General features: G+C 45.8%; 1 protein-coding gene across 1 annotated transcript in view; it reads left to right on the top strand.

Annotated features, from left to right (window-relative positions):
- Window positions 1–4,017: 4,017 nt before the first annotated feature.
- The window catches only part of LOC137438083 (tubulin alpha-3 chain-like), a 41,710-nt gene continuing 35,345 nt past the window's right edge, over window positions 4,018–10,382 (top strand). Inside the window, exons 1-2 of the mRNA XM_068133004.2 lie at window positions 4,018–4,154; window positions 4,517–4,739. Coding sequence (XP_067989105.1) covers window positions 4,152–4,154; window positions 4,517–4,739 — 226 coding nt within the window. The 5' untranslated portion in view covers window positions 4,018–4,151. The remainder of the gene's footprint in view (window positions 4,155–4,516; window positions 4,740–10,382) is intronic.

The following is a 10,382-nucleotide window of genomic DNA, read 5'->3' as shown; positions in this document are numbered from 1 at the left end:
GTGGCACCGGGCATGTTATGGATCTACATGCAACACTGCTCACCTGGAGCGTGCTAGAGTTCGCCACCAGAAAGCCTGCGAACATGGCGACACCCAGCATCTTCATAAGAGGTGTGGACGTCCTTCTTCTGCACCTGCCGCTGCAAGTACCTCAGGTTCTACGCAAGACGAGACTCTTCGCTTCACACGTTCATCATCAACTCCATTCAACAGAGACCTTTGTTTCTTCTGTCAAGAGGTCACTAAGGAAAGTGTACATGTTGTATGCACGTTCAACGCAGGTAAACAGCTGAAGAAAGCTGTTGAAGAAGGCAGCAACCACAAGTGGAAAGTTCAGCTGAGTGCTGCCATCAGTGCACATGATGCTCATGCGATCGACGTCAAGTATCATCTCCCATGCTGGGTGCAGAATGTCCAACGTGCTCCCAAGAGTGGGACATCAAGTGATGACAAAGAACACATACTGCAAGAAACTAATGTTATCAAAATAGCCGCAGACATTGAGTTTGTCAGCCTTGTTCGCTCTCTACTCCAAGCTGGTGAAATTCTCAACATGTCTGACCTGAAGTCGGTTTACTCCAGGATTCTTGACAATAATGGTGTGCACAATGTCCCATCACCTACTACCCAAGGCATGAAGGAGAAAATCAACTCTCACATTGATGACGTTCACTTCATGAAACCAAAACGTCGAAACGAGTCAGACTGTGTATTCTCCACTGCCGTGCGTGATGCAGCTGTCGAAGATGCAATGACGAAGACAAATGAAAAAAACATCGAACAACTGTTTGAGAGTGCCTCTGTTCTCCGCAGTGCCATTGCTTGTCAGAACAAGCACCCATGGCAATTTGAAGGAGAAATGAACACTGATGATGCTGAAAAGCATGTACCCAAAGTACTCTATGCTTTCCTCCGCTGGCTACTGGAAGGACCAGCCACGAGCATTGAGCCAGAGACTATGCGCTCAGCCACTATTCATCGAGATGTTATAACCATCAGTCAGAACATCATGTACGGCTACAAGTCAAAACGCCAAGTCACGTACAAGCCCAAAGAGCCAGATGCACCATTCCGCCATCGCTTAGAATGGCCACAGCAGCTTGCCGTTGCCATTGTAGTCCATCAGTCCACCAGAAACAAGAAGCTTCTGGATTTCCTGCATGGGTTCGGTCTGTCTGTTGATTATAGTCGGATCTTGCGGTTGGAGACACAGCTGGCCAACTCAGTCATAGAGTCTACGACAGAACAGGGTGTATACTTTCCAAGAACCATGCGCATAGGGACGTTTGTCTTCTTTGCAGTGGACAACAGTGACTTCAATGACCCAATGACCCAATGCATGGGCAAGAAGACCCAATGCATGTCTCACTGCTCATGCAGGTCTCAGCATCTCAACTGTTCTGAGATGTGTATGTGTGGGGCAGATGAAGAGGTGTGTGGTAACACGGGTCAGGAGCGCCCCATGGGAATCGATAACACTGATGATGAGGAGGATGGAGATCCTTCAATGTAACAATGAACACTGCCAACTAAAAATATTGCACAAAGACATTATAAGTGTACATTTGAACACTAAAGTCCAGCCTTTATGTGATTTAGAAGTGAAAATGATGGAAAAAAATATATATATGTGTTGGCATAAGTGCGTGAAAATCCAAGATGGCTGCCATAAGAACCCTTTTGATCATATGTAGGTGTATAAATGTGTGTTTATTGGATTAAGTATCCGCAAATATGTACATTTGGACACCAAAATTAACACTCTAGGTCATTTAGAAGCCAAGATAATGACAATTTCGGTTTTCAACAAACGCCATTTTGATAATCCAAAATGGCCGCTATAAAGAACTTGAAAAAAATGGAGACATATTTTTTCTACAACTTCTATCATCCCTAAAGACAACCCAACCAGTGTCCACAAATTAACATTTGAATTCAACGGGAAAACATTGGCCCCCCCACTAGTACTCAAATTCAAGCAATATCCCTACTCTCGCAATGCCCCGCCTCTCGCAATGCCCCGACTCTCGCAATGCCCCGACTCTCGCTATGCCCCGGCCCTCGCAATGCCCCGGCCCTCGCAATGCCCCGGCCCTCGCAATGCCCCGGCCCTCGCAATGCCCCGGCCCTCGCAATGCCCCGGCCCTCGCAATGCCCCGGCCCTCGCAATGCCCCGGCCCTCGCAATGCCCATGTTCTCGCAATATCCCGACTCTCGCAATATCCAGACTCTCGCAATATCCCGACTCTCGCAATATCCCGACTCTCGCAATATCCCGACTCTCGCAATATCCCGACTCTCGCAATATCCCGACTCTCGCAATATCCCGACTCTCGCAATATCCCGACTCTCGCAATATCCCGACTCTCGCAATATCCCGACTCTCGCAATATCCCGACTCTCGCAATATCCCGACTCTCGCAATATCCCGACTCTCGCAATATCCCGACTCTCGCAATATCCCGACTCTCGCAATATCCCGACTCTCGCAATATCCCGACTCTCGCAATATCCCGACTCTCGCAATATCCCGACTCTCGCAATATCCCGACTCCCGCAATATCCCGACTCCCGCAATATCCCGACTCCCGCAATATCCCGACTCCCGCAATATCCCGACTCCCGCAATATCCCGACTGCCGCAATATCCCGACTGCCGCAATATCCCGACTGCCGCAATATCCCGACTGCCGCAATATCCCGACTCCCGCAATATCCCGACTCCCGCAATATCCCGACTCCCGCAATATCCCGACTCCCGCAATATCCCGACTCCCGCAATATCCCGACTCCCGCAATATCCCGACTCCCGCAATATCCCGACTCCCGCAATATCCCGACTCCCGCAATATCCCGACTCCCGCAATATCCCGACTCCCGCAATATCCCGACTCCCGCAATATCCCGACTCCCGCAATATCCCGACTCTCGCAATATCCCGACTCCCGCAATATCCCGACTCCCGCAATATCCCGACTCCCGCAATATCTCGACTCCCGCAATATCTCGACTCTCGCAATATCCCGACTCCCGCAATATCCCGACTCTCGCAATATCCTTACTCTTGCAATATTCCTACTCTTGCAATATTCCTGCTTTTGCAATATTCCTACTTTTGTAATACTCCTACTCTTGTAATACTCCCACCAATCCTTTCATATGTGAATCTTTTCATTTGCAGTGCATTCCCTGAATCCTCTGATGGATTGCCACTGGTTGTTGGATACATGTTATACAATTATCTACCTTATTTTGCAATATAAAATGTTTCATGCGACTCAGTGTGCTTACTTACTCTATATTACACTCCCAGGGATGGGATTTTCGATTTTTGTGGGATCGAATTGATCAACCACGTGAATCTTCGAGATCTGTTGAGAAAATTATGGAGGTGAGGGTGGGGAGGGAGGGGGCAAGTTGCACATAGAACGTCCCAGAACACATCTCTAAATGTACAGAATTTCCTTAAGTGTTAAAAATTTCCCCCCTCTGGGTGTTGCAGCACAGCTTGGTGTTCCTCCGGCGTAATTTCCACCCTGACCATCATATTACGATCACGTCCCTCACTTCAGTAGTATGCTTCAACCCCAATAATGATATACGGCTACGCCCCTTTACCTAATTGGCCTCTTCCCTCCCCAAATCTGAAATGCTTCTGGCATGCTTGCATCCACATTAGTCAGATGGGGAAACATTGAATAGCTTGACGGTAACAAATATAAACTAATTTTGTTACCTTACAAGGGTATTTGTTTTGCAGAATAAGTACTTTTGTGACATGGTTTAGTGCAGGTGCTTTCTCTTGTAATGTTCAAACAAATACACCTCATCACTTTTGACAGTGAAAAAGACTCCACCATTATAGTGGTTCAAGCAAAATTTCAAATCTGCACCTCCGAACTCCAGCATGCAGGAAATAAATGGAAAACTAAGATAAGGTTTTTTGCTTCCCGTGAAAAGCTGTGACATCATTATCAACGTATTTGTGGCCTTAACCATATAAGGAAATGATATCACATACATAAGGCGTGAGCATAGGAAGGTTCCTCAAGTGCGTCTCACGTGGAATGTAACTGAGTCCTCTCGTGAGCTCTTGGCTTTCTGGATCACTTTGCCAAGTTTGCACAACTTCCTCCATTCAAAAAACAAAAATGGTAAGGAATATTATTTCAGTCCATCGATAGAGCCTGTTGTATTCAATATAATGACGTATTTTCTGCTTCTTGTTACAATATGAATGCAAAATACAGTCTAAATCATGTATCAAGTTTTATCACACAAACTTCTGAACCTTTTTCAGAAGCTATTCATAATTTGACAAGTCATATTATTAATATTCAAATACAGAAATAATATTTTGCTGTTATACTTTAATCTTGCATTTAAAAAGTGCAAGGGCGCCAATATTTTTGGCCACGACTGTATGTAAATATGCACTGTGCCCATTACTCCAAGAGATGTAGAACTACTTACTTTGTGCTCCATGAAGCAGTCTTATTTATTCCGTGGTGTGCAGCGTGAGTGCATATCGATACACGTGGGACAAGCCGGTGTGCAGATGGGAAATTCCTGCTGGGAGTTGTACTGCCTGGAGCATGGCATCGGCCCTGATGGCTTAGTTGGTAGTGAGACCATCACAGATCGTAGAGATGACTCCTATACAACATTCTTCAACGAGACGGCCACTGGAAAACGTGTTCCACGTGCTGTCTTTGTAGATCTGGAACCAACAGTTATTGGTGGGCATGACACATCTCCGCACATGCATTGTCACACACTTTTAAAATTTCAATATATATAAATACCAAACCCAACGAAGTGCAATATTGCACATTGAATCCCGTTTTTACCATATCAGGCCTTAACCTGGAGGTTGCATCTATCTATAATTCCAGTAATCTCTGTACGTTTGTACGTTTGCCTGTGACCGCTGTTTCTCGACAACCACGGGTCCGATATACTTTTAACTTGCCAGGTATATTGCTGGGGACCCGAGGATGTGCCTTTTCAAGGTTTTAAATTAATCGGAGAAGTACTTACCGAGCTATGTCCAAAAAACGCTTCAACCAATCAGAGAGCAGCGAGCTATCACGTGTGCCGAACGTGGCGATCAGACTCTACCTCGGACGGCACATTTGACAGCGTATTCATTTATTTCACGTTGGAAAACTATGTTGCCGTTAAACTATGTTTTAAAACGAATTCAAACTGCGATTAAATTAAAACGATTCATCGTAACTGCGACGATTTGCGAACTTCCGGCAGCCAATCACAGAACGCTTTGTTGCGTAGGCGTGGCCGATGTGAGACGAGCGGAGCTGAGCGCGTTACGAGCTGACCGCCATTACGGTACGTAATTCGATTTCTTATGCGCATTATTTCTCCCAATTCAGTCAGAGCGAAGGGCGGAAGCGAAGAGCGTTGTTTTTTTTGTTTACGGGCGTACGGGCGGGGTAGAGCGTACGGGTAGCGTTTTTTTTTTTTTTGGCAAGGAACGGGCACCCACGTACGGGCAATGCCCTAGTTTAAGTAATATGGAGATGGACCTATTTTATCACACAACCGCAGTACTTAAATCATCAGAACTTTTGTGCATTTCTGTCACATGCTGTAAAACACGTGTAATTTCAAACATTGGAGATATTGAGAATTAGGCCAAGTGTTCCGAGTTCAGATGTATTTAAATGTTACACAGCCTTGGTGCCGGGCATTATCAACCACATAATCATTCTGAAACCCCCGCAGCATGTGTGGTTGCTTGTGGAGCGTCTGTTTGATAAAGATAAAGTTTCAGTGGAAATATTTCAACATAAATTGGACCGCAGCTTTACTGAAGCTCGATTAAAAGGTGTGCAGATTTTGAGGTTGCATTTTAGTGAGAGAGGAATTGTGAACACAAAGTTAAACATGAAGAAAACACAATATTGCAATATTTTAATTGGGAAATAACAACAAGCTCTTATTTCAATATTTCATTTGTCTTATGCATGGACATGGTACATTGTCATTCAATGCAAGCAAAGCCTCACATTCTCACCTTTTCTATACAACAACACAACAGGCATTTTAAGCCCATTTTCCCAGCAAGAGCGGGGTTAGCCTTGCGGTCCCCATGACAATCTTCTTCATTTTGCCCTATTTTCTGCATCTCTCCTTGTTAACCCCCTTGCCCGCATTTCTTCTTCCACCATCTTCAGCCAAGTCTTTCTCGGTCTTCCCCGTCCTCTACTTCCTTCTACATTCATTTCCATCACTCTTCTCAACCAGTCACTTTCATCCTTCCTCAACACATGACCAAACCATCTCAACCTGTTCCTCTTAACAGCATCAATCACAGGCTCTATTCCCATCATCTTTCGCAATTCATCATTTGTCTTCCTCTCTCTCAACGATACTCTGCACATCCACCGAACCATTTGCATTTCCACCCTTTCCAGCCTTCGTTGCTGCTCTACATTCATTTCCCATGTCTCGCTCCCATAAATCATAACACTTCTCACACATGCAGCATACACCTTTCCCTTCAGCTTCAACGACACTCCCCTCCTCGTCAGCACGCCACTCAGTTCCCGAAACTTCTTCCATGCACATCTCACTCCAGCAACCGTTGCCCAGTCTGATCCACCTTCTCCATTCAGCATGTCTCCGAGGTAGCAAAATGTTTTCACACCTTCCAGCTTCACGCCGTCTCTAAGATCTAACTCAACATTTCCTCCATCTGCAGCTCCCTCTGTGCACACCTTTCATTTGAATGTAGCTGCCACACTGGTTAATGACCCTCTCAGACCGCTACATTTTTGATGAACCCACTCAGCGCACATTGAACATTGAATGGAGTTCATTCCGACAACTTTCCTGCACACAGCACATGGCCACTTCCCAGTTCTTTCCACCTCACCACATGCTTTACCACTTGCCATCACCTTCGTCTTTCTGATATTCAACTTCAGACCTTTTCTCTCCATACATTCCTTCCACTTGTTCATCTTTTCCTTCAGTCCATCCATACTTTCCGCAATCAACACCAGATCATCTGCATACAACAACTCCCACGGTAAACCCTCCTTTACGTTCTGAGCCAGCACCTCCATCACAGCTACAAATAGTAGTGGACTTAGTACCGACCCCTGATGCACTCCCACCTTCACCTCAAACTCACCACTGTTCCCGTCCTTCATCCTTACAGCTGTGCGCGCTCTTTTGTACATTGCCATCACTACTCTGATCAACCATTCCTCCACTTCTAACTTCCTCAATGCCCAAGTCAATACTTCGCGTGGAACCTGATCGAATGCTTTCTCCAGATCAACAAACCCAAGAAACAACTTCTTCCTCTTCTCCATGTACTTCTGCTGCAACTGCCTCACAATAAAGAGCGCATCTGTCGTTCCTCTTCCTGGCATAAATCCAAACTGCATTTCGTCGATCTTCACCTTCTTACTTATCCTCCTCTCCAACACCCTTTCCTATACCTTCATTCCATGCTCCAATAACTTTATCGCTCGGTACGAGCCACAATCCAGAGGGTCACCTTTCCCCTTGTAAAGAGGGACGAGGGTACTCAGTTCCCAATCCACTGGAATGCGGCCTTCTTTCACCACCAGATTACAGATCTCTGTCATTCTCTTCACACCCCAACTTCCTGCTGCCTTCAACATATCTCCCACAACTCCCGTCGGCCCTCCCGCTTTTCTACTCTTCATTGCTTTTATCGCTTCCTCAACTTCCTTCTCAGTTATCTTCTCTGCCGGTCCGAAAACTGGGTTACCCTCTATGTTGCCATCCCATTCATTCTCTGTATTCAACAGCATTTCCATATATCTTTTCCATCTTCCTTTAATTCTATCTGGGTCCACAACGATTTGTCCCACTTCATCCTTCAAGCAACTCACCCCCATCACAGCACACCTCTCTTTCGCTATCTGCTTTGCAATCCTGAATACCGCTCTCTGACCCTCTTCCGAATCCAAGCGTTCTCCGAACATTTTCCTACATGCCTCCTGCACCTTTGCTACCTCTTTCTTTGCAGCCTTCTTGGCTGCCTTATAACATTCATGCTCTGCTTTATCTGCTCCCGTTCCCTTCGCCTTCTGCCACTCCTTGAACGTCTTCCTCTTCTCGTCAATCCTCTTTCCAACTGCATCATCCCACCACCATGTTTCCAAGTGCCTTGGTGGTCCTTTTGTCCATCCACATACCTCACCAATGGCTCCCAACAGACTATCTTTCATTGACATCCAACCACGTTCAAGCTCAACCACATCATCCTCTGCCCTACTCAGCCTCTCTTTTAATGCCTCCCTTACTGTCACCTCTTTCAACCTCCACACCTTCATTCTCGGTTGGTACTTCACCCGCCGAGCTCTCCTTGCACCTTTCACCCTTATGTCGCAGACAACCAAGTGGTGCTGTGAAACAGCCTCCTCCTTTTTCAAAGGATCACCTTTGTGTCCCGGAGGTGCCCCCTATCTCGCCTACGCACCATCAGGTAGTCAACAGTTGTCGTCGACCCACCTGACGTGTATGTAACAAGCTTATTATCCCCTTTCTGGAACTGAGTATTACAAATCAACAAATCAGCTCCATCAGCAAACTCCAAAATCCTTTCACCTTCTCCATTTCTCACACCATATCCGTAACCCCCATGAACTCCCTCAAAACCGTCCATACCCCTTCCCACATGTCCATTTAGGTCTACTCCTACCACAACAACTTCCTCATCTTTCACGTTTTCCATCAGCTTCTCTATCGCACACCAGAACTTGTCCTTCTCTTCTTCGCTCCGACCAACCTGTGGAGCATATCCCGAGATGACGTTCAAGAAGAGCTTTCCAATCATCATTTTCACCATCATCAACCTGTCACTCACTCTAGTCACACTCACCACACTGTCTACAAACTCCTCAGAAAGCAGGACACCAACACCATTCACGCCCTCCAAGCACCCTTGCCACACAAACGTGTATTTCTGTCCCTGCCTACCCTTCACCATTCTCACACCACTTCCCTTCCATCTCGTCTCTTGCACACAACATATGTCCACTCTTCTTCTGACCAATACTTCCACCACTTCTCCTGATCTCCCTGTCATTGTCCCTACATTCCATGTCCCAAACCTCAGAAACCGATCTCCACTTCGGGCTGTACCCTGCCCATATGTCGTTGTAATTGTCATGGTTCTCGTTTTGAGGCAATGTTTTTATAGCCGGATGCCCTTCCTGACGCCAACCCTCTTAGTCGCCTCTTACGACACGCAGGGATACGGTGTACCTATTCTAACCAGGGTACACACCGGGTTAATGTTCCACAACAAATAGTAATAAAGGAAATATTTGTTAATTTCATTCAGAAATGATGCATAAAACCAGATCTATTCCATGCACATTATTACTTATTTTGTTGAGAATATAAAACTGATTCCAGGAGGTAATCCCTTTTTTGTGGGGCATATACAGTCCTGGTGGTGGTTTATCCGTGGTGTTGGGCTAGCGGCTAGGGTGCCAGCTTAGGATCCTAGGATCCTGGGTTTGAATCCCGGTCGATCGCTGAATTAACGCCAGGGGGGTTGACTCAGCCTGTCATCCTTCCGAGGTCAGCAAATTGAGTACCAATTCACTGGTAATTCCCTGCTTGTCGTAAAAGGCGCCAAAAAGGGTTGGCGGCAGGAAGGGCATCCGGCTGTAAAACATTGCTTCAAAAAGGGGACCGAAAAACAACAACAACCACGGTCCCCGAAAAAGGCCAACCCCCGCTTGTGGGGAAAAATGGCCTCTAAAGGTGGTTTTTAAAAATATATATATACAGTGCATTCAGAAAGTATTCAGACCACTTAACTTTTTTCACATTTTGTTATGTTGCAGCCTTATGCTGAAATCGTTGAAATTCATTTTTTCCCTCATCAATCTACACTCAATACCCCATAATGACAAAGAGAAAACAGGATTTTAGAAAATCTTGCAAATTTATTGAAAAGAAAAAACTGAAATATCACATTGACATAAGTATTCAGACCCCTTGCTATGACACTTGAAATTTAGCTCAGGTACCTCCCATTTCTCTTGATCATCTTTGAGATGTTTCTACACCTTGATTGGAGTCCACCTGTGGTAAATTGAATTGATTGGACATGATTTGGAAAAGCACACACCTGTCTATATAAGGTCTCACAGCTGACAATGCATATCAGAGCAAAAACCAAGCCATGAGGTCGAAGGAACTGCCTGCAGAGCTCAGAGACAGGATTGTGTCGAGGCACAGATCTGGGGAAGCCTACAAACAAAATCCCTGCTGCATTGAAGGTTCCCAAGAAGGTGAAGATCGACGAAATGCAGTTTGGATTTATGCCAGGAAGAGGAACGACAGACGCGCTCTTTATTGTGAGG

Source organism: Myxine glutinosa, chromosome 12, assembly GCF_964187855.1.
Source record: "Myxine glutinosa chromosome 12, kmMyxGlut1.1, whole genome shotgun sequence".
Classification (NCBI taxonomy): domain Eukaryota; kingdom Metazoa; phylum Chordata; class Myxini; order Myxiniformes; family Myxinidae; genus Myxine; species Myxine glutinosa.
Note: the sequence above shows the minus strand (reverse complement) of the source record. Positions and strands in the feature narration are given on the sequence as shown.